Genomic DNA, 26,353 nt, shown 5'->3' on the forward strand with positions numbered 1-26,353 from the left:
GTTTGCAAATTTTGTTTTGGGCCAAAAATGACAAGCCCAATGTGAAGTAAAAATTAAGCCTTGGTACAAAAATATTTTAATCATTATGGCTGAATCAATGCTTGGTTAGTTGGGCCAGAATATTATTAATCAAGTCCAATTAAAATCCTTGTTACTAGACTAAAAATGTTTGGTCTGAATTTGAAAAGGAAAGAAAGCAAATGCTTTATGCTTCCCACGGACACCAACTCACTCCATGATTGGAATTTAAATTTGATTAAATAGAGTTAATGCAGACATTGGTAACATGAGAGAGAAATTGTAATTGATTTGATAGCAATTAATTTTTCACACGTTACAAAGCATGAAAGAGAGAAGTGGGTTTTAATTAAGTGTAATTAATTTTAATTTCCTTCTTTATTTTCTTTGAAAGCATTCTCTCTCTTCTCTCTCTTCTCTTTCTTCTTTGTTCGGTGGTCACATCCATCAAGAAAGATGGAAGCAAAAACAAGTTATCAGAAGAAAGAAGAAGAAGCTAGAAGCAAGCATGAAACCATTGTGATGATGGCGTTAGGAAAAAGAAGATCCACAGTAGAGTGTGGCTGAGATCTTTGCCACTTATGGTAAGCAGTGGTGAGGACGTCTCAAACTCTCCATATCCGAAAATAGAGAAGATCCAACTCGGTCAGAGAAGAAGAACTCTGAAGCATGACTCGTCTTTACTTTGTGGTCACGCATCACAGAAGGTAGCTAGAGAGGCTACGTGAAGGAGGAAACAAAAGTGGAGCAGGAAAGAGCTGTCAAGTATCAAGGACTCATCAAGAGTCAGGAATCCTTCTTGTGGAGCAAGTCAAGATGGAAGGCCTGGATTGATGAAGTTTGGTGAGAAGGGATGACACAAAGGTAATTGCATGTTGGTTTTAACATTCAGTTTTCTCTTTTCTCTCTCTGGCCAAACCGGTTTTTGTTTAAAGAAGAAGAAGATTAGCTCGGTTCAACAATTTCAACCTTGGAGGCTTCCCCTTCTATAAATAAGGGAGAACAGTCAGGGATTGGAGTAAAGAGAAAATAGCGTAAAGCACAGAATTCTCATAGCTACCCAAACTAACAGAAGTTTTTCTCCTTCAATGTGTTTCATGTTGTAATTTTCTGTTTAGTTTTGTCTGTCTTAAGTCTCATGGAAAAAGACAAATAGTGAAATTTGTATGAAAAAGTCATAGAGTAGAAAAAGGCAAAGTATACAAAATTAAAAGAAAAATCCATAGATGTCCTAGAGGTCCTTTGTACTGTACATCTGTGTTGTGTATCATGATTCTGTGAGAATCCCCTTGCAAGTTGGGTTAGCACTTAGCAGTTGAAAGTTTGGTAGGTGACCAAGTCAAGTTCAGAATTGGGGTTAGATTCTAGACTTGTCCTAGATAAGAAGGGTAGTTCCTAGGGAGAATTGGTGTTTGTAATCTGTTTGATTATAGTAAAATTCCATCATTGTTGTGATGGAGACTGGATGTAGGCTGCATTACACTTAGCAGCTGAACCAGGATACTTTTGGGTGTGATTCTCTCTCTTTACTCTACTCAAATTCTGATTCCGTTCGAAGGAGACAAAATTGAAAAATATCTCATCATTGGTTACGAGACAAAAAAAAAATCTCCTGACTAGTGACGAAACAAAAAGCAGAAATATCTCCTTAAGCATTATAAAAGGGCAGCAAGATTTACTTAGCAAAAAGGGGCTAAGATTCAACCTCCTTCTCTTAACCACTGATAACCATCAATTATATATACATATTTTGAGTTTAACACTTTATTTATGGAAAATTAAATTGTACACTTTAGTCCCACAAACATTTTTTCCTTCAATACGATTGCTAAAACATAAAGAGAAAATTTTACGCTTTCTTTTGAGATATGTTAAAATAACACTTCTCTCATTTCTATTTGTAAAATGTACACTCTTTTTCTTTATAACTTTTAGAAAATCTCCTCTTTAATTCATTTTAATTTTTGTTATGTTGACTAATGTTAACTTTACTCATTTAAAAAAATTATTTTTTAAAAAATATCTTTTAACAAAAATTTTATTTTTTTGTGATTAAATTTTGTTTATAAAAATACCTTGTAACAAATTATTTTTTATTAATTAAATTATATTTTTACTAATTTTTTTTAAAGAATTTAATAATTAAATTATCTTTTTAAGATAACATTATTTTTTTAATCATCAAATTATTTTTTTCAAAAACACAAATGACCATTACCCTTATTTCTGAAGGTTATCATTGCAAGATCTATATTTCTCTTTGTGCATATGGCTTTCTTTTTAGATTTTTCTAAATCTTTTAAAAAAAAATTGGTATAAATATAATTTAATCAATACAAAAATAATTTATTAAAAAATATTTTGATAAATAAAATTTAATAAAAAAATTTGTTAAAAGGTATTTTTATAAAAAATAATTTATTTTTTTTAAAATGAATAAAGATAATGTTAGATAACACAAAAAATTTAAAATAGACTAAAAATAAAATTTTTAAAAATTATAAAAGAGGAGAATATATATTTTACAAATAAAAAAAAAAGATAGTGTTACTTTAGTATTTTTCAGAAAAAAAAAAGTGAAAATTTCTCAAACATAAATTACATACATTTTTAATTAAAAAATATAGACAATAAAATTTTAATTAGTTATATTAATTAATTTTATAATTTAAATTTAAGATAAATAAAATAATTTTAAAAATTAATTAATATTGACTTAAAAAGTTAATTATCTAATATTATTCTTTAATTAATTATCAAATTTTGTAAAAGAATATTCTTTTAAGTGAACAAATAGTAAAATAAAAAGCTGAGAATTTAATTATTATTAAATTTATAATTTTTATCGTATATAAATTTTACTATTTTAATTCAAAAATAATTAAATTATTATTTTTTACTTTAATAATATTCTCACATTAGAGTTTAGAGGAGCTTAATCTCATTCTATAAAATATAACACAATAGGCCTTTAACCTCTCTTTTTTTTTTCCCCTTTAACGGGATCCTGCATAGTGTTCGTGTTTTGTTTTCCATTTATGAGTTTTTTTTTTTTTTTTTTAGCTTTTTTTATATTATTATTGGATCTTATATTTCTGAGATTTTTTTTTTGTGTGATACAACTCCCACACGTTTATACTCTCACGTACACACACTCTATAAGAGCGTTCATGAATCGGATCTGATCCGCATATCTGCGGTACTTATTCGAATCCGATTTGAAAATTACGGATATAAATTCGATCCACATACTAATAGGATCAAATTGCAAATTTTGCGTAGGTATCCGCATATCTGCAAAAATAAATAAATAAATAAATAAATATTCTTTTTATGTTTTAACAATTTATCCATAATCTCTAGTAAGACTTAAATCCATATATTTTTTTTGGTCAATGGATTGGACAATTTCTAATTCTAAATACACAACACATTCACACACTCTTCACACATTTTATCACTTTTTTTTTAATTGTAATGTCTAGAGTTTAAACTCTAGACCTTTAAAGTAAAGAGAAAAAGAGATGCCATGCGAGTTAAGGCTCATTAACTGAATCCAATTTTAAATGTAGTTTAAATTTGTGATGAATGCCATGCGAGTTAAGGCTCATTAACTGAATCCAATTTTAAATGTAGTTTAAATTTGTGATGGATTAGGCTTTTAACTTATGGAATTAATTGAGGGATACTATGGAGTATATGGACAACCAAAAAGAAAAGTGCATGATGATGAACTACTCACCTAAAACCTTAGCTGTTGGATTTTTTTTTTGGACAGTTAGCTGCTGGAGTTCAATGATCTACACGTTGTCTTTTTATTTTTTGGTCTCGATCCAGCTAACACTTTGGGCTAAATTACAAACCAGATTGTACCTTCTGTGGGGCTCAATGGGCCGGATGTACTTTTCTCAATTCTACCTAACCTTAACAAAAATATATCTTCAAGATGCTTTTAACATCAGAGATCATTGTGTAGATAAAAATTTTCACACACAAACTTGTAGGTTACGTTGGTTTTTTGAGAATAAGATAAGACCTTGACCAAAAAAAAAAACTTGACCAAAAACAAAAAAAAAAAGAATAAGATAAGATAAGATACTGAAAATAAAGCACAAAAAATAGATACAAAATTTTGTGTTTTTATATTTTGTTTAGTAATAAATTATAACAAATTATAAAAGAGTAATTTATTCTTATTTTCTTTTATTCAAAAAATTTGAGACAAATATAATAATAAGAAATATAATTATAAAAAATTAACAAGAATAATGAAAAAAATGAAAATTAGATTGTGTCGCTTCTGTGTCCTTCCTGTAAGGATGGACACAAAATATACTAATTCAGTATTTCTAGACACAATATCTTTATTTGTATCTCATCTGTTAAATACGATTTTGTGTCTCTGTGTTTCTGTCTCAGTATCCCATCTCTATAAACAAATAGAGCCTTACAAATTTTACAATTTTTTGCTAAATACTACAAATTTTTTAAAGTAACACTACAAGTTGAATGATTAACTTACAAATATGGCCATATGACTTCACATATGGGGCCATGTGAATTCAGTCTCCCTAACTCTGATCTAAGGGGGTTGTGTAGGGTTACATGATCTGTGTTAAAATGAATAAGAGGTTTTGTGAAATAATCAGAGTGTACTTATACATTTGGGATTTTACTTATAATATTACTTGAAATGATTAATTACTCTGTGTTGTATGGTCCTCTGTGAAAACTTTTACAGGCCAGATTATGTAAAAATGTTTACTCTATTAATAGTTATAATTTCATCACATTTTTAATTAAATTTTTATAATTTAAAAATTTATAATTGAATTTATATATTAGTTTATTTTATAATTTAAAAATTTGTAATTAAATTTGTATATTAGATAAACTATAATAACCTAATTAAAAAAGATAAAATTATAGGCATTAAGAAAGTAATTAAACCTAAAAAATTTTGATCTAAATATTTAAAATAATATAACTTAGTAAACACCTGCATAGAAACTAAATAATATAAGTAAATAAATAACCACTTGTAAATTATAAATTGATCACTAATTGTTTAATTTATTTAAGAGAAGAAGTTATATTTTCTTGCGACTAGAAATACTTAGGACTCATTTGAGAAGCTTCAAAAGTAACTTTTTTGAGCTTTTGACTTATGAAAAGTTGTAATATTAATGTCTGGTGTAATTTTTAAAACTAAATTGCAACTTTCAAAATCAAATTGCAACTTTCTAAGAAGTTATTTAGGAGTTTATAAAGAAGTTAAAAAAATAACTTCTCTCATAATATTATTACTTTTTATCACATCTACATAAAATAAATACTTTTAAAACTAAAAATCTAAATATAAAATAACTTATTTATAAATTACTTTTAATATATTTATTTATTATTTAAATTATTTTATTTAAAAAAATTAATTAAATTATTTATCTAAACTGGACCTTAACCATGACTCATCAAATTCTTGTTTTATGATTTACATGGAATTATACAATCACGTCATTTTTTGGGGGCTTTTATATATATATATATATATATATATATATATATATATACAACCATCTGTCTTGACATACTTATATCATTTTTTAAGTTAGGAACTTATATATATTAGTTATATACTTGTTAATTCAATAGCTTTGGTATTTGTTTTGAGTTTTGATATTGATATGAAAATTTTAATTAACTTTTATGGATTACAAAGTCCTTTTAGATGGGATGTATCAGACATATAACTTTGAGTTTAGATAATAATGAGTTTTGATAAATAGATTCTATGGATAAACAAATCTAACCATTACTGTAATTGATAACCATTTCTATTGATCAACAGAGTTTTAATTAGTCCATTTCTTCTATCACTTCTATGCCATTAATGATTTGCGGCTATTTATGATTTCAATGCAAAATATAGTTAAGAAGTGGAGGGGTTGTAGGAAAGGTAAAGAACATAGTAGGGTATTGCCTTAGCTAGTTTTAATCATGGATAGCGAAGTATTTTATTATTAGAAATAATTAACTCCAATAATATAAAGTAGCTAGGGTGATTATTAAATAACCGATCAGAGGATTAGTGGTCGTTTTATTTGTTTAATAATGATAGATATTTATTTTAAAAAAATACTAGATAACAATCAAAATTTATTATTTTTTGTTATTAATATTTAAAAGTATGGATTAAGATATTTTGTTAAATTATTAAATTAAATGAATTAGATTGATGATTAAAAGTGATTGATAATAAAAAAAATAAATTTTAATGATCTTCTAATATTTTTTTTTAAAAAAAGTAAAGTATTAGTTTAATTTTTTATGTTTGAAAAAAAAATCTTAATTTAATCCTGAACGTTATAAACGTTTTATTTCAATTTCAAAATGTTTCAATTTTTTAAACAGGTTTAATATTATCTCACTGGTAAATTTAATACAGACAATTCGCATATTGAAAAATTAATAATATTTGATTTCAGTTTGTAACTAAAACCAACAATTACCAATATAAAAACTTTTTCTTATTATTCTAGAGCGTTATAATTTATTGTTAGGATTTAAAATTTCATATAAGTAAATCGAGAAAAAAAAGTATTATAAAAGAATTATTTTAATTATATTCATCTAACGTATGAAAAAAAATATGATTTAGTTAATAATAGTTGTAACATTCACATCACTCATTTTATTTACTATTCATGTTATATTTAAATATAGGATAATATTAAATTTGTGTGAAATTCTTTTAAAATTAAAATAGTTTAAAATATTAAAGAATAAATTAAAATTTAGTCAAAATTTTAAGAATTAAAATAATATTTTATTTTTATAAAAATAAAGGATAATCCTGTAATTAGACGCAAGGGAATAGTAGACTTGGACAAATACGATAAATGTATACGTATGACCTATATATTTATTTTGGTGTAATACCAGAGAGAGAGAGAGAGAGAGAGAGAGAGAGAGAGAGAGAGATGTCATATAATTTGATATCTTAAAATTATTGTGTATGTGTGTGACCGTACTGATATACATTCTTTGCGTGACTATACTATATTATTTTTCATTTATGCAATCCACCTATACCACAATAATGTATTTGGTACGAAGCATAAAAGTCAACGTTTGAATTTTGATATATTGTACACAATATTTTGCATAATTATCTAATTATATTTATTTTTTAAATAATTATCTATATATATAATTAATATAAAAAATAATTATTTTAACTTACATAATATTATAAATTAAATACATATATAAAATTATTTTATGTCAATAATATAATAAATTTAAATTAAAGACAGAAATTAAATATAAAGATATATTTATGACAAAATATATATTACTAATAAGGAAATACATAAAGTAAATAAATGGTTTCACTAACATAACCCGAAATCAAGATTCCATACTTAGAATATATACATATTTCTAGCTCCAAATTTTTGCATTCCATACCAAGATAATTAAATTCCTCCAAACTCCAACACACTAGGAAAAATTTTCAAGTGTGCCGTTGTACCGGTCAGTAATTTTTAATCATTAATTTTAATTATAAAAAATATATATAATATATATAATTAAGATCAATGGTTAAAAATTACTGATACACCGGTATGACGGTACACTTAAAAATCTTCCACACACTAGTTTTGCATCACATACATAAATACATAGTAGTGCAACAATAAAGCATTTAATAATATAGATGATAGAGATAATAGAATAATGCACTTCCTAGCTTAGGTTGCTGAATTTAATTTTTCCTTAATTATGTGACAAGAGATATGCCTTGAAGAAGCATTGAATCAGCTAAAATTTTGTTAGCAGCTTCTGAAGGATGAACACCATCCCAAAACACATACTGAGTTGCATTAGAGCAAGTTCTTGATGATTTTGGATTGCACAAGAACACTCTTATTCTTTCACTCCCTCTACCACAGCAACCTTTGCTTGCCTCCACAAAACCTATATATATATATCAACATCATAATAACAAAGCTTAGTTCATAATCAATAAATACTATCATCATTTAACTTTTACTAAACATTTCATAATGTTGAATTAAATTATAATAATGTTTGAAAGCCAATGAAAAACTATTAGTTCAAATAGTTCAAAATTACTATATTTAATATTTATTAATTATTATTAAAATAATTATATAATTTTAAATATATAATAAATATATAATTATAGATATTATATACATAGACTTATAAGTATTAAATTAAATAAGATAACTTTAATTATTGTGTCCCTAATATTATTTTAAATTTATGCAAAAAGCGCTTATCCAAATTTTAATTTGTTCACTAAAAAGTACTTTTCATTTTGATTTTAGTATATGTTCTTGTAATTTTTTTTCATTTTCCGGTTTAGGGTACAAATATTTAATGCACACATATAATTTTTAAATGTTTAGAATAAGTAAAAAAATATTATATCTAAAGCTAAATCTTATTTAAGGCGGTATTTAATTAGAGAGTATGTATTATATATGGTGTACCAAATTTTGATGGAGACTGAACAAGGTCATAAAGAGGCTTGAAAATATCAAAGACAACAATCTTAAGACCAAGAAGTTGTTTTTGAAGAAATAAGGCAGATGAGTTGAGTTTGTTGTTGAATGTTTGAGCATCATGATTGATGCTTGAGACACATCCGCCATTAATAATATTGTGATCATGGGAACTAAATAAAGTTCTTGTAGCAGGTAGACAACCCAATGGTGGGAGTGAAACCACTCCAATTCTCCTCGCTCCTAATCCATACAAATCCTGTATGTGTTCCAACAACAAATAAATTAAAGCAAATATATTATGCTTTATTATATTCCTAAAGTCATGTTCGTTGTTCTCTAATATATATATGACCACGTCATGATAAAAAAATTATTTAAAAATATGGTACTTATTATTCGCTATTTATATAAAGATGTCTTTATAAAAAGATAATAATTAAAAATTATTAAATATTTTAGCAGTATATTATTTGACTAAACTGTTTAATAATGAACGTAATGTATATTTATATATTAACTATTATTTTTATTTACATAAAAATATATTTATGTATGTAATTACTTTAAAATGTTCACTTACTAAATAACAATAAGTTATTATTTTCTTTTCTTTTTTGTCAATTATATGCGTGTTGTGCACTTAGCCAAAAAGTTAAACTTGTTAGCTAGAAAAATATGAATAATTATACATTTAATATGTGTAAATTGTCATAGCATTTTTTCTTTATTTTAGGAAAATAAGGAAAACAATTTTTTTATGTTAGAGCAATTTTTTGTTAGAGATATAACTAATGATGTTATTTTTTTATCAGTTAAAATTTTTTAGATAAGTGATTTTATAATATAGTATTAGAATTTTATGTCTAAAAATTATAGAATTCGATCTTTAATAAATTCAAAAAATAAAAAATAAGACAAATAAAAAAATAAAGAAAAACCTATACAAAAATAAAATAAGTCTAAAAAATATTAAAAATATAATTATTTATATTACCTCTATTTATCATCAATTTAAATTTTTAAAATGAATAATTTCATGATATTTATTTTTTTTTTCTAAATTTAAAGTGAAAATTTTGTATAGACTTTTTCAGGAGATAACAATAATTGAATCTTATATTTTTTGGTCATATCAAAACTCCACTAGCATATCACAAAGCTACTTATTTTAAATATTTAAACTATTAGGTAGAAGTTCATAAATAATACATTGCATATGATCTGACACGTCATTCATTCTTCCTTAGTTGAAGTGTTATTAATTTTATTTGAAGTTTAAAGATCTATAAAGAACAATTATTTAAGTGTTTCTACCATAAAAAAAATTACCTTAATGAAGGATTCAAATGCAGCAACAAGGTAGGAGGAGTACTTATCAGGAGTGAAGGTGGTTTTGTTGAGCTTAGGATTGATATAATAATTATGAAGAAAATCACCACTTCCAGTAGCCAATAAGTACAAAGCTTCATTGATAATTGATGCTGATTTGTTACTTCCAACTACACGTGCCAGTTTCCTTTGGTATTCCTTGTAATAATTTAATTGTTGTGACAAAGGGATAGCATGCTAACAATAAAAAAAAAAAAAGTAGAACAAACAATTATTTATATATATTTCAAATAAAACTAAAATTAATTAAAAAAATTAAAATGCTTACATGCAAAATAGCAGTGTTGTCATCATAACCAGAAGCAGCTGAAGCAAAGTTAACTCCTCTAAGGAGGTTCTTCCCTGATGCTCGTGGACTAAGGTATGGATGTGCAGAATTCTTAAATCCCAGTGTTTCAGCTGCATGCAAATTAAAGTAGTAAACTTTTTTTGGGGCAATGTTTTTTCTATGAATTCACTGTTTTTAATAAGTGTATAAATATTATTAACTGTTTGTTACATAGTTCAGATATTTTTTTTTGAATAATTAGAATTACAAAATTTATTTTCAGTTTCAGCAGAAAGCTAAAATTTGTTTTTATTATTTTTTTAAATGGATGAAAAAAATCAAGCTTCATAATCAGTAATCACTTTTTAAAGGCTAATACTAAAAAAACTGAAAAAAAAACTTACTTTTCAAAATGGGATAATATTTTATAATAGAATTAATTTTCATACAGTCATTGCATAAAAAAATTTTACACAAAAATTATCTATTGGTATATTACTAAAAATAAATAAATTTTAAATTTATTACTTAAAAGTCATCTAAATATATAAATCTTGAATGAACCACGTCAATACATAAAAAATAAAATGTTAAATAATAGATACTCAAATGCATATGTTAGTTAATTTAATTTATAAGTGAGAACTAAAAAATAAAAATAAAAATAAAAAATATTGTTTCGGAGTTAAATTTATGAATTTGGCATTAACAATATATAATCTCAAATATCTAATAATTTTAATTTTAACCATTTATCTTATATTAGCGGCTCAACATGCACTTCAGCCGTTTTTCTATTATTTTTAAGAGATTAATTTTATATTTTTATTTTTAAAATTATAAATTTGATAAAATAATTTAAAAATTAAAAATAAATATATAAATTTTATAAGTTATTTAATTTTTATCATGTATAAAATTATAAATTTAAATTAAATAAGATATTAAAAAATTTATTATGTTATTATTATGTATAATAAAATTAAGATAAATATTTACAAAATAATTATTTATAAATATTATAAGTTTTATTTATTTATTTTTTTAACAATATTTAATTTAAAACAAAGATAAAAATTTATATTCAAAGTATTTTTTATCTTCATTCATAATTCTAAAAGATAAAAAATATTCAAAGTATTTAGAGTCCATGAGTTTAAAATTAAACCTCATAAATAACTTGTTAGAATGTGATATCAAAGTGGTAGATATTATTTATTATGTATGAATAAAGTTCCAGTAATAATAATAATAATAATAATAATAATAATAATAATAATAAAAGCTTTATTTGTTGTTCATTCTTACCAGTAACATCAGTAGCTAGTTTGCCATTACAAAACCTGCCATTGGGTTTGTGGTTACCAAAATCTTTGCCATAAGGAAGGTAATCAGCCTTGAAGAGAGTGTTGAGATTCACATTATTTCCAACATCCACTACTGAATCTCCAAATGTTATCACTGCTGGCACTAATGTTGTTGTTGTTGGTGTTTCTTGTGCTTCTCCTTCTCCATACCCACTTGCAAACACAACAAGGACAACATGAATAACTGCTATTTTCCTACTATTCATATCCATCTTCAATTTTCTTTCTATGCCTAATAACGTACAATTTCATGATTCAGAACTTATATATATAGCAAATACTGAAAATTGTTGTCCTTGTTACTGAAAATAACATTAATAGTGGAGGGTGGAATAGTTTCCTGCGCAATATTCAAATTTCAACTAACTTAGGACTTAGGAGATACTAGAACTAATTTTGAATTATTAGTTGAGTGGTCGGTTTATTGGTCTGTGTTTAAATAAGTGTTAGAAATTTATTAAGATTGTGTTTGTTTTTGAAAATAGAATAAAACACTAAGAATAAAATATAAAAGACAGTAGAATTTAGTGTTCTTATATTCTCCTTAGTGATAAAGTAAAACAAATGATGAAAATCTAATTTATTTTCATTTTTTTATTTAAAAATTTGAGAAAAAAATATAATTATAAAAAATTAACAAGAATAATAAAAAAATAAAAAATAAATTATATTTTTTGTTAATATTTTTGTATCTTTTTTGTCAGAATGAATACAAAATATATTAATTTAATGTCTTTAAATACAATATTTCTATTCATGTCTCATTTATTAAATACGATTTTATTTTTTTATGTTTCTATATCAGTGTCTTTATAAACAAACACAACATAAATTCTGCCTTTTGTATATATAGTTTATTAATCAACGATAAATTCATAAATAAAATTTAAATTTATAGCGAATTAGACCTTATGATGTTTTCTTTTCTATGATTATACTTGACTGTTTATGAAATCCATATACTCTTATATTTCGAGCGTAAATCATTTTAATTATTTTACGATTTGTATACACTCAATTTGACATATGATAACATTAATTCGTAAAATAGTGGATTTCAATTGCATAGGTGTTAAATTTTATAAGAAAATGTTGTGTGACCAATTATTTCAAATTCAAGTTCAAGTAAATATCTTTAATTGTTTTTTTTTTTTTCCTTCACACGCGCGTCCTTAACATCTTTATTCTTCTTGTTCTTCACTTTCTCTTCTGTGTTCCCTCCTTCTTTCTCCAATTCTCTTTTTTTTTTTTTTCAGTTTTTTTTTCTCTTGTTTTCATTTTTTTCTACCTCTAAAAATATGAACAAAAACAAGAAGAGGATAAAGAGAAAATGAAAGAAGTAGTAAGATCAACAAAATAAAAGGGAAAAAACGTAGGAGTACAAGAAAAAGAATTGTGTGCTTGTATAACAAAAAGTTGTGTTTGTAGTAATTTTTTAATTTCTTTATTCTGTCTAATAACTATTTTATGTTTCACTTTATAAATTTATATGTTTTGTTACTGAAATTTCTATATTTTTTATTTTTTTATTTTAGGGTCAAAATTTTTATAAAAAGGGTTTAGAAAAAAAGAGCAATTTTTTTTTAAAGAAAACACAAAATATGTGAATAAAAATACTGTAATTATATATATATTGTTCCGAGAATTACCTGAAACGTTGATTTGAGTCTGAACGTGAGGTCCAAATCTTTTTGTTTGGCAGCGTCCAATTTGATGTGTCGAGGTGCTGTCTGTCCAAGTTCCTCGTGAAGAGGTGGGGGTGGTACCTGCAAAAGACTCAAATACTTAAGTTAGCAAGAATTTTAGGCAAATTTTTTAATAGATTAGAACGTATATATATTTAAAGGGTGTCAGTATATTTATAGTAGAGTGGATAATTACTTTTGTTGAATTAGTTCCATCTTTATTGATGGATAACTATTCTCTTTATCTTAGGAGTATGTTAGAATTTTCTTTTTAGATGTAGCAAAAAAATATTCGAAGACAGTTACTTGGTTAAATAAATAGAGTTGGTCGAATATGAGATTAAAACTCCTTTTTAAAGTTAGACCTTTTATCTTTATTGAGTTTGACTTTATATTTTGGATTAGGATATATATATTATCTCAATTCTCTCTTTATATACATGTATAAGTTATTATTATTATGTAAGTTTGCGATACTTATCTTATTAAGTTAGATATCTTTATCACTATTTATAGCATTACTTAAAAGTTATTTATTAAGTGGTTTTATTATTGTTAATTATATTTTAAGTTGTTGTAATCTCAAATATAACTTTTTTTTAATCGTTCAGTAATTTTCACTTCACAAAAATAGATCTTCTTAATTTCTTTTAATTAAGAGAATAAAATATGATTAATTAATTATTTAATATTTTTTATTATATAATTTTTTTTATTTCACTTATAATATTAATAATGAGAGATTATATTTTACCTTCTCATATAAAAAAAATTTGAAAAAATCAATTTCCTAACTCCACCAGTGAAGAGCTAGGTAAATATAGTAATATGTCTAATCTCTTATGCTTTTTAATTTTAGTGTTGTAGTTTTAATGGTATCTTTTAATAATATAAAAATATGACATTGTCTTTTGTAGATATTACAAATCTAAAAGTGGGATTTGTGGTTTTTAAACGTAAATTTGCCGGTCATATTTGTTTTTTATTATTTTAAAAATTTTAGATATATAAATTTAACTCTTAAATTTATATTTTAATGTTAAATCTTTTTTAAATATGTTAATCTGACTCTTTGATTCATTTTACAACAAAAAAAATTATTTTACCACAAATCGAATCCTTTAATTTATACACTATGAAATCTAACCTTTAAATCTGAGAATTTTATATACACAATTTTTTTTTCATTTTTAAAAAAATTAGCCACCTACATGCTGTTCTTTTGACTAGTCCAACGTTACGTATGCAACCTTATCTTTTTCACTATAATTGAATGAATTGAATGGCTATTAATTATGAAGAATTATCTATTTGCAGAATTATTGTATTATTTTATTAAAAAAATATTTTTTAATAGTTATTTATTTTATTTTTGATGATAATAATAATAATTATTAATATATTTATTAATAATTAAATATTAATTATCTTAGATTTTATTACTAAAATATTTTAACGACAATTATACAATTGTTAATGATAAATTTTTTTTAATAATCATAAAAAATATATAATTATCATGATAATATATAATAATAACCAAAAATATATAATTATTACAAAAGTATAAATTAAATAAAATATATAATTATTATATTATTATTAAAAATTTATCCTAAAAATAATTTTTGTTGTGGTGTTAGTGTATTAAATATATTATTATGACCACTAATGTCTTGTGATGATAGGCGTGAATATGTTCGACTGATACATAATCTTGATATGTTCAGTTCTTATTTTGAAGGAAAAAATTGATTCAAACATTATAAATAAATTGCAGTCGGCACTTAATTTTATTTTTAAAATAAAAAATCAGATGAAACTATTTAAATGAAGAGAATTTCAGAAATATTAATATTGACTTATATGGTGGTAATGAGTTTAAAAATAATATATATTATATATTAATTATTAATATAAAAATCGTTAAATAAAGTATGTTGAGAGTAGTAAAGAAAGTTTCCAACAAAAGTCACAAGAAAACAAAGTTCAGTCCAACCAGATAGTTACATGTTGAATTTTCTATTTTTGGTCTTGATTCCTTTCTTCTTTGTTCTGGTTTTTTGGATAACAAGTCTTGAGGCTTTTTTTTCATATTATAAATAGACCTTTTCTCTTGTGTAAAATTAAACCAGAACATTTTTATGCAATAATATCACACTTTGAATTTACAAGTTCTTGTTTAATTCTTCTTAGTCTTCTAGTTTACATTTTTTTCTGCATAGTTTCTATTAAAAAATATTGTTTATACAAGATTCCGCACATTTTTTTAGATATTAAATAAAAATTAGTGTAATCTTTTAATATTGAAAGCTACGATGTTTTACAAAATTTTGGGAGCAGTAGAATTTGTAAAATTAAAGATGAATTTTTAGAGCAAATTTTTTTGTTACAACAGCAATTCGCGAGGAAGAATTGCTTTTTAAATATTTATAAAGACAACACGCGACGACCGTATCGTATTATTTTAATATTAAAATAAAAAATTCACAAAATTCTTCACAAAATATTAGTCTGTATTTTAATATTATCTTCAAACAAAATATAAATTTTTACTTTTAAAACAAATTTAAATTAGTAATATTAATAATTAGTTATTTATTTATAATAATAAAAATATTATATATATAAATAAACAAATTATTATATATTTATATTTATATATATAATTTTAATTTATTTTAATATATATTTTATATTTTAAATATATTTTATATAAATAATTGGTTTAGATATAATTTTTTATTTATCTTTATTAGCAGGGCTGATAGATTTATTACCAAATCAGAAACGTACAGGTCTCTGTCGAAATCAATGTACGGTTTTGTGTCATTGTTTACCATTATTGCATGATGTCTAGGATTCTACACATCACAATAACTCAAATTTGGAGGGGCCGACAAAATTTCCCACTTGCTAATATACCTATTTTAATTTATTAAATATTATATTTTGGTGAGTAAAGATGAAAAGAAAAAAAAAATAAAAAGAAAAGAGAAAAAAAAGAGAAATTAGGCTAAATTAATTGGCCGAATTTATATTTAGTCTAATTAAATGACTAAATTATTTTATGGCTCGTCTATTTCATATTCTGATCTATGTTCAAATACATAGTTAATTGTTCTTTAAATTAACATGACGCTAATTCTCTAATTTCAATTTATAGTCTTTTGAATTTTAGTTATCAAATTTCACTCCAAATAGCATCATCAAGATTTTTTTTCATGCACTTTGAAAAAAGATTTTAAACAATTTGTTAGCATCATCAAGATTTTTCATGCACTCCAAAATAGCTTGCTACTTCTCATCTCCTCCCCCTCCCTAATTATAACATGTTAATAATAACTGCACTTTAATAATAACTGCACTTTATTATATTATGAGAAATGATAAAACGTCAATTCACTTAGTCAACTTAAATAATTTATTTAAAAATATAATTTTAAATAATTAAAATTAGATAACGTAATTCTTTTCTGAACGTATACAAAAAATATAATAATACAACTGTTGCGTCAAGGTAAGGAGCTCTCTCATCACGTTGTCAGGCCATCGACGTCAACCAACTAGCATTGTGCAGCTATTGTGTCGGCTGCCTCATTTCGGCACCGTCGCCGATGTAGCGAGTTCTCACCGCGAGTGGCGCATGCAGATCCTTCACGTCAAGCTTCGCGTGCGTATCATTGACATGATTGGTCTCTTTCCGTGGAGCTGTTGTTGCTGCATCGCCGTTCTTTGCATCGGCGCTGTGTTGAAGTTGTATAATTTTTGTATGAATTGAGGTGTAAGATTAAACGTGTATGTTATATGGAATTTGGATACCTTTTTTTCATGCAAGTTGGATGTTTTTTTGGGTGTTGTGTAGTGTTTTTTTAGCATGAAATTGGAAAGTTATTTCACTTATTTGGGTATTGCGTTTGTAAATGTTTCCTTCATGATTTGGTGGCTTATTTGTTGGTTCACTTAACTGTATTTAGATGTTTTTGACGTTATTGAGTTGGAAAACGATGACACTATATTGAGTATAACTAAAAGAAACATCTGAAATATAACAAAAGAAACCTCCAGAAATATAACTAAAGAAACATTCAGAAGTCTAACAAAAAAAACATCTAGAGTCCAACAAAAAGAATCATCCCAAGTGTAACAAGAAATCATCCAAAGGAATTTCCAACACAGTTAACAACAAATAATTCGGATTCATATAACATAACACAACTCATAAACATTTTTTTCAACATGTGAAAGAAACATCCAGTAACTATTAGTGAAAAACATCCTCGTGGCGCAGTGTTGAGACAAACGACAGGAGATGCTACGCGTGGTTGTTGACGTCATTGTCAGCATGGAAGATGATAGGCATTTGCTTCGTCAAGAGAACGGTGGCCACCGGGTTGCAAGGGAGGATGGCGTGCGTCGAGTTGTGCGGGACAACGACGACGCTCAGAACTCCATTCCTTGGCGCCATGGTTGTCATCATCGGCGGCTTGAGGTGCAAGTTGTTGCTCCAACAGGAGAGTCATCGGCACCGGTGAGAGGCGACGGTGTTTCTGCGGGAAGTGGAGGCACAACGTGAGTGGGAGGGTGGAGAGGAAGGAGAGTGGGTGTGTGGATGTTTTTTGAATTTGTACATTGTGTGAAATTGAAAATGAAACTAGGGTTAGGTTTGAGTATGAGTTTGAAATGGTTTTTTGTCTTATTAAATTTTTTTATTGTAACCTATACCTTAGTTGATAGAATTGGTTGCATTGGTACCGTAGTTAATTGCCTAACAAAATTGTTATTGAAAGGTACCAGGTCTCAGAGAAAAAGGGAAGAAGAGCAGAATTGAAGGCATGTGTGTATTGATTGTGAAAACATGAACTAAACTGCTTTACACATAAGCTTTTGGTATTTATAGTCTTGGCTGAACCTTCTAGTATAACTAACTTGACCTGTGATAGCTAGCAACTAATTGAACACTAACTGTAACAGAAAACTAAATCTCACAGCTTAACAAACTAACAAGCTAATTAAAAGGTACACTGAAAGGCAGAAGGGAAGCAGAAGCAGAGTTAAAGCAGAAGCAGAGTAAGCTAGCTTCTGTTTGACCTCTAACATTATCTCTAGTTTTCTTCTCTTGCTGCTTTTGAAGAGGAATGACATACTCTGAAATCTCCATTATCATCTCTAGTTTCCATTTGCTGTTGTACAAAGAAGAGGAAGAAGATCAGTTCTGATGGTACTCTTGATCACTTGCAACTTGTTGTTGATAACTGATATTGAGTTTGCTTCTAAAATGTAGAAAAGCCTCAGATGGGATAGCCTTTATGAAGACATCAGCTACTTGCATAGCTCCTGGGATATGACTTACTTTAATTTCTTTCCTATTAACATGATCTCTAACGAAATGGAGATCTATTTCAAAATGTTTAGACTTGGAATGCAAAATGGGATTTGCTGCTAGTAACACAGCACTTAAATTGTCACAATACAACATTGGTACTTCAGAAACAGGAAGTCTTAATTCAACCATCAAGTTTCTCATCCAAACCAATTCTGTCACTGTATCTGCCATGCTCCTATACTCAGCCTCAGTGCTTGATCTAGCCATAGCTGTTTGTTTCTTCGATGCCCAGGAAACCAAGTTAGATCTAAGGAATACACAATATCCACTGGTTGATTTTTGATCATCTGGGTCACCAGCCCAGTCAGAATCACTGTATGCAGTGATCCTCATAACAGTGTCCATAGTGATGTCCTTCTTTATATGCAGGCCATGGCTTACAGTGCCATTTAGATACCTCAACACACGCTTTACCATATTCCAATGTGAGTGTAGAGGAGATTGAACAAATTGAGCAAGTTTGTTGACACAATAGCAGATTCAGGCTTGGTAATAGTTAAGTACTGCAGACTTCCTATGACAGACTGATAAAGGCTTGGATCATTGAAGCTTGATCCTCCAAGAGCTTAGATTTTGGTTGTAGAAGGAAGAGGTGTGTGACAGGCTGTGCATCCTACCATGCCAGCCTTCATCAATTCTTCAATGTATTTCTGCTGTGTGAACACTAAACCTGCATCTTTAGTCTTGATGACTTGAATCCCAAGAAAGTAATGCAGATCACCCAAATCCTTTAGAGCAAACTTAAAATTCAGCTGCTGTATGACTTCCTTAACAGAATTGGCTGATTCACCTGTTACAATTATGTCATCTACATACACAAGGACATATGATTTTATATTGTTTCTGTTGCGAACAAATACTGCTATGTCTGACTTGGTTGGTGCAAATCCAAGGTCTTTTAACCCATTTGCAAGCTTATGATACCATTCCCTTGGAGCCTGCTTTAGCTCATAGAGAGGTTTAGTCAATTTGGATACTAATGAGGGATCTTCTTGCTCATAGCCTTGGGGTTGCCTCATGTACACTTCCTCAATGAGATCCCCATGTAAAAAGGTATTGTTCACATCCAACTGCCTTATTGTCCAGGATCTTGACAAGGCAACTGAGATCAACAGTCTTATTGAGGTAAGCTTGACTCCTGGGCTGTAAGTTTCTGTGAAGTCAGAGCCTGGCTTTTGAGCAAAGCCTTGAGCAACCAACCTAGCCTTGTACTTCTGCAGGGATCCGTCTACATTATATTTAATTCTAAACACCCATTTACTTCCAATTGCATCTCTATCTGGAGGGAGTTTGACCAGCTTCCATGTGTTGTTCTTGAATAATGTCTCGTATTCGACATCCATTGTTGTTTTCCACTCAGAGATTTTTAGTGCTTGCCTGACACTTCTTGATTCTACACTTGCCAAGAAGAGCTTAGGCTTGACTATACCAGCCTTGCCTCTTGTTACCATTGGGTGAGAGTTTTGTATGGGTGCTGTGTGTATAGGTTCAAGGACAGTAATAGGTAGTACAATTTTAATGACATTGATGGGAATAGGGATTGGAACTTATGAGGTTGCTATAGGGACTTGCTGGCTGACTTGAGGGTTAAGTGACTACAGGGGAGTGGTATTGTTGCTTGTTGCAGGCTTTTGTTGACTATTTGAAGAGTTGGAGTTGGTTTGATGGTGAAGAGGTCTGAGGGTGGCTATCAGCAAGAGTAAATTTTAGGAGTCTTGGAATTATTGGAATTGAATTTTGAGCTGCTAAGGCTGCTGGTTGATTGTTGTTGAGGGCTTGTTTGTAAGGGAATTGGTCTTCAAAGAATACTACATTTGGAGTGATGATGACCTTTCCTTGTTGGGTGAGACACTTGTACCCCTTGTGTGCAGTTCCATATCCAATGAGTTTACAAGAAAAGGACCTAAATTTCAGTTTGTGCTTGTTATAAGGCCTTTTGGTGTGAAAAACATAAACAACCAAATACTCTGAGACTTTCATATGAAGGTGGCTTTCCAAATAGCTTCTCAGCTGGAGATATACCACTTAGGACAGGTGTTGGGAGTATGTTGATAAGCTTGAAAGCAGTAGTGAAAGCTTCTCCCCAAAACTTTGTAGGCAATGAGGCTTCTGCTAGTAGAATGAGTCCCATTTCTACCACATGTCTGTGCTTTCTCTCATCTGAGCCGTTTTATTAGTGAACATGTGGGAAAGAGAACCTATGCACCACTCCTTTACCCTGTAAACTTTTTGACAAGCTAATGTACTCAGCAGCATTATCACTTTGCAGTGATTTTAGTTTAGTGTTAAGTTGCAATTCAACCATTTGTTGGAAGTTGTCAAAAACGATTTTCAACTGAGCTCTAGACTTAATTGGATACAACCAGGTAAACTTTGAAAAGGCATCAATAAAGTTTACAAAATTCCAGTTTTTATTTCTATCTGGAAAGGGAGCAGGCCCCCAAATGTCTGAATACACAAGTTTCAAGAGGTGTGTGTACATTGTTTGTGAAGAAGGAAAAGGTAATTGGTGTGATTTTCCTACACAAGAAGCTGAGTAGTTAATCTTTTCGGGTGAGATAGGGATTTTGCAGGTTTTTAACACTTTTGAGAGTACAATATGATTTGGATGGCCTAATCTGGCATGCCAAAGTAGGGACTCATCCTTATTTCTTACTGTAGAGACATATGCAGCTAGTATTTGTGAGTTGTAAAGGTTAGCAAACTTATAGAGGCCTTTCTCTACTGTGCCTTGAAGCACAATCTCTTTTGTGTCTTTAGTCTTTATACAGCACCTATCATCATGGAATTCAAAGAAAATCTTGTTGTCACAACATAATTGATGTACACTTATCAAATTTTTAGTTATTTTAGGAACACACATCAACTTCCTCATATGTAGCAATCTAGAGCTCAGATTAGTTTTGAAACATGAATTACAAACAAATGAGATTTGCAAACCTGTTCCATTGCTGATTACAACTTGTTCTTTTCCACAATATTCTTCTTTCTCCATCAAATTTTGTTCTTCACGAGTCATGTGGTGTGTAGCACCCGAATTTAGATACCAATTTGGATCCTACACTATTGCTGGTGTTTGCAGAATGTTGCAGAAGTTAGCTTTTGGCTGAGCTAGCTGATCGATGTTACCAAGACTATATCCTTCTCTTCCATAGTCTTCTTCTTCATACTGATTCTCACTGTACCTGTACCAACAGGTTCTTGTAGTGTGTCTAACTTTGTTGCACAATTGGCACTGTGGCCTTTCATTTTCATATCCTCTAGCACCATACATTCTTCCTCCTTTGCTGGACTGACCTCTTCCATTTGTGAACTCTCCATCATTTGCTGAATCTTGTGTTGGCCTTCCCTCACTAGAAAAGCCTATAGCTCCTCTGAACATCCTACCTCCTCTTTCTCTGAATCCACCTCTGAAGCCTCTTCTTCTTGCTTGTGGATTTTGGTTGTAGCTTCTGAACTGTGCTATGTTTGCTTGCATAAACGCTTCAGGCTTTCTGAATTTTGCAGGCATGCTTTCATGAGCAAGCAGCAACGCTTCTAGTTCAGCAACCATTATACTTTCTGACCTGACATGTACTGAAGTGTAAATTGAGGAATACTTTTCTGTTAGGCTATTCAAGATTGCACTAACATGATCACTTTCTTTCATCAATTCTCCTACAGAAGCCAGTGCATCAATTGTGCCTTTAATCATTAGTACATACTCAGTTACAGATCCTCCAATTTGGAGACTGCTGAATTTGTTCTTTAATTGCATCACTTTAGCTTTGATTTGTGAGGAGAAGTGATCCTACAATCTTTTCCATACTTGCTGTGTATTTGTGCAACCTACCATCCTTGTAGTAAACGGCTTACTCATAGAAGCAAGTAACCATGACTTTAGAAGTGCATCTTGTCTTTTTCATTGTTGATATTTTGGATTTGTAGCTGTATCTGTTCCATTTTTTGAAGACGCGAACTGTGGAGGAACTCCTCTTCCTATAGTGTGGCTCAGCATATCGTTTCCTTCTATTGTTGAAATTGCTTGATCCTTCTATTGCAAGAAGTTGTCCTCGTCCAGTTTTATTGAGATTGGGGTAGCTATGAATCCTTGGGTCATGACTGTTCTTGGACCGTGATGTGTGAAGCTGTGAAGCAGAAAGGCTCTGATACCATGAAAAGTACCAGGCCTCAGAGAGAATTCAGAAAAAGAAAGGGAAGAAGAGCAAAATTGAAGGCATGTATGTATTGATTGTGAAAACGTGAACTAAACTGCTTTACACATGAGCTTTTGGTATTTATAGTCTTGGCTGAACCTTCTAATATAACTAACTTGACCTGTGACAGCTAGCAACTAACTGTAACTAACTAAACACTAACTAAAAGCTTCTGCTGAGTCAACAGGCTCACTAACTGTAACAAAAAATCGAATCTCACAACTTAACAGACTAACAAACTAACTGAAAGACACACTAAAAGGCATAGGGGAAGCAAAAGTAGAGTTGAAGCATAAGCATAATAAGCTAGCTTTTGTTTGACCTCTAACAATTATATTATTATACTTTTAATTGCAATAATCTCATATAATCACCTTCCTATATATTCTCACAAAATGCAATTTTCACTTATTTGCTAATCAAATTGAATTTGAAATTGGCCAATGAGTTATATTTCAAATGGTATAATCTTTCCATACTCACTTAAGAGGTCGCGAGTTCGAGTCTTCCTATCTTTGGTAAAAAAAAAAAAAGTTGAATTTGAAATTGAGTTAAATTTTCAAAATTAATTTTTTTACTTACCTTTATGACACATTTTTATTTTTAATATTGGGTTAATAATGGTATTTTTCTAAATTGTGATTTACTATGGTATTTTTTTAAAATGTGGGATGATTTAATTTACAGAGTATAAATCGGACCATCCGATTTCTAAGAGGTATAGAAATTGGACCGTCCGATTTCTGTACTCGGACCGTCCGATTTGTGTTTAAAAAATTAAAAAAATTTGGAGTACACAAATCATGTACTCCAAATTTTTTTAATTTTTTAAACACAAATCGAACTGATTTGTGTACCCCAAATTTTTAAAATTTTTTAAACACAAATCGAACCCTCCGATTTGTGTACCTCCTATAATTTTTAAAAACACTAAAAATTATCATGTTAAGATATAACACTCCTCTTACTTCCATATCCAAATTTTTTAGCTCCTTTATGATTGGCATTTGGCCACCAAAGATCAGTATAATATATATACGCCACCCATCTGAAGGAGAATCTTGAATGTACCACGAATATTATTAGCATTAAACTCTTTGAGCTTCTTAGCACAGGCTCCACCTTGCAACAATAACGCATTGCCCATAGCATCCTCCCCAACTTCGACCACCATTTTACTCTTCTTTATTTTTAGTACCGTTTTATTTTATTTTCAAATGCAAAAACCCATTGATCCTGTTTCATTTTGAAATTTTCATTTTCTTAATATCTTCCTAGTTGATTTTTTAATTTCTCTTTACCCGTTTTTTTTTTTCAGTCGGCTTTACATTCTTCTTCCGTTTTCATTCATCACCAATTTCTTTTTGTTTTTTTTTTTTTTAAATTGTTCACTCATACTTTTTTTTTTCCCGGAAGATCCATCCTTGCTATATAAATTGCAAGAGTTTCGTATGTTTTAGGTTATTGGTACTTCGAGTCTTTATAGAGTTTGAATATTCGGATGTATTGTTAGATTTAAGTTTTAGTCTTTGTGCGGTTATGAATGTGTAAATATTTTGTGTGATTTTGGATTTTTTATATACATGATTAAAATAAAAAATAAAGACACACAGAAAAAAAGTTAGAGTAACTCTTATTATAAAAAAGACAATAAAGCTCATTTTTTATAAGAAAAATATTATTCATACAATAAATATTTTTAATATTAATATAAAAATATAGTTGTTATTATTAATTAATTATGTATTTAAATTATTTTTAATTAATAAATAAAAAAATATGTATTTAGTTATTATAAAAATATTATATCAAAACAGTATTTATTATGAAAGATGTAGATAAAGCATAATTATTCTATTAATGAGCTAGTCGAATGATTAAGAAAAGACCTTCAACTACAAACAACTAGCAATATATAACGAGTCACTTTCTGAAGTAAAGACTGCATGCAATTCTATGTATCTGAGTTCCCTTCTCACACATACATCAATAGAAGCTAATTTTGGGATATAGTTGTCACAAAAATCTATGTATATATTTGTAAAGAATTAATGAATTAATTATAGATTCCGACTTTCGAAAAGATTCATGGCGGTTACTTTCATACATCGTTGCAACTTGCTAGTACCTCAAAAAAATCAAAAGTTCAAAATAATTAAAACCCATATAGGACCACCCACATATGTATATATACCAAAGAGGATGATGTAAATAATTAATGTGGCTTAATAAGTATAATAATCATAAAAAGAGCCTAAGTGCATTTTTTATTTGAATCACTGTCACTGGAATCTATTGTGAATGCATATCAAAGCCAGTTGGATCTTCAATAATCTTTGAAATTCGAAGAATAATAATGAACTACCTACGAAGAAGTAGTTGGGGAATTGCATTGCCATCAACATCGATTAGGTTATCTTCATCATCACCAGACAGGTATGGGAATTATTATTGTTCAATTGACCTGGATTTCGACATATATATGCGACACTACCACTAGGCAAGTGGTAGTGTATGTATAACATTAATTTCTAATATTTATTGATAAGTTTATTAAGGATGATGCTCCTGTAAAGACGCGTAAAACGTCTTTTTATAAAGACACTTATGTGTCGCGTTATTATTGGACGTATTAATAAGTCGGTTATTTTTTAATTTCTTAACAAATTAGAATAAAATTGATTTTTTATAACAATTACAATAACAATAAACCCAATTGTTATCAGATCTGGTCAAACTGACCAATTTACATAACCCATTGGATCATGATTTTTTTTTAAACAAAAATTAGGAATATATTTATCTTTTTATCAAAAAATTTAAACATGATTCAGTTTAGATTGTGTAAATCGATCGGATCAAATCAGATATAATAATTATAATGCAGACAATTGGGTTTATTATTGTTGCTATAATAAACAAATTTTATTCTAAATTATTAAAAAATAAATTATTAATCGGTTTAATAAAAATATCCAATAATAACAAGACACATGTAAACGTTTTAAAAAGAAATATTTTTAATGCCTTTACCGAAATGGTCTCCATTTATTAATTGTTAAACTTTTTAAATGAGGCTGACTAGTTAAAGGGGCAAGAGAAGAGGTTAATCATTAATTTTGTGTCTCAATTCATTGTAATTTACTAATTTTGGACTTATATAGCCCCGTTTTCTAAAAAAAAATGGAACAAGCTCCTTCAAAGTAAAAGAATTAGTAAAATAGAAAGCACATATGATAAAAGTGATAAATTTAATAATTAATTAATTATTTTATTATTTTATCGTTGTTTTATTTTAGCTGATCTAAATTTTTAAGATACAAAGCAAATTGGATTTTGTACAAGATGTCTCTGGTACGGGTTGAGAGATGGATCAGGAACCTGCGGGTCGAGGCAGATGCCGGATCACTTGACTGGAGCGATGGGGGGAGGTACCTGCAAAGACACTCCGACGCTCAAGTCAGAATGGATCTGAGAGGTATAGGGTGTGTGGAATGAATGAATACC

The 26,353-nt window shown here is 28.2% G+C and overlaps 1 protein-coding gene across 1 annotated transcript; it reads right to left on the reverse strand.

Annotated features, from left to right (window-relative positions):
* Positions 1–7,354: 7,354 nt before the first annotated feature.
* On the reverse strand, positions 7,355–11,989 carry LOC112779828 (GDSL esterase/lipase APG). Its single transcript, XM_025824177.3, has 5 exons — positions 11,521–11,989; positions 10,213–10,343; positions 9,885–10,121; positions 8,541–8,811; positions 7,355–7,998 (listed from the first exon to the last, which is right to left on the reverse strand). The coding sequence occupies exons 1-5, from the start codon at positions 11,789–11,791 to the stop codon at positions 7,802–7,804; spliced, it is 1,107 nt and encodes a 368-aa protein (XP_025679962.1). The 5' UTR covers positions 11,792–11,989; the 3' UTR covers positions 7,355–7,801.
* Positions 11,990–26,353: the final 14,364 nt, after the last annotated feature.

This window comes from Arachis hypogaea, chromosome 19, assembly GCF_003086295.3.
Source record: "Arachis hypogaea cultivar Tifrunner chromosome 19, arahy.Tifrunner.gnm2.J5K5, whole genome shotgun sequence".
NCBI classification, from domain to species: domain Eukaryota; kingdom Viridiplantae; phylum Streptophyta; class Magnoliopsida; order Fabales; family Fabaceae; genus Arachis; species Arachis hypogaea.

Bases quoted from the DNA above. Each gene is read 5' to 3' on its own strand.
- LOC112779828 (XM_025824177.3), bottom strand. From the start codon at position 11,791: ATGGATATGAATAGTAGGAAAATAGCAGTTATTCATGTTGTCCTTGTT. The intron at 8,812-9,884 runs GTAATTTTTTTT...GAACACATACAG, and splicing joins CATTTGAATCCTTCATTAAG to GATTTGTATGGATTAGGAGC. The intron at 7,999-8,540 runs GTACACCATATA...ATATATATATAG, and splicing joins TCAGTCTCCATCAAAATTTG to GTTTTGTGGAGGCAAGCAAA.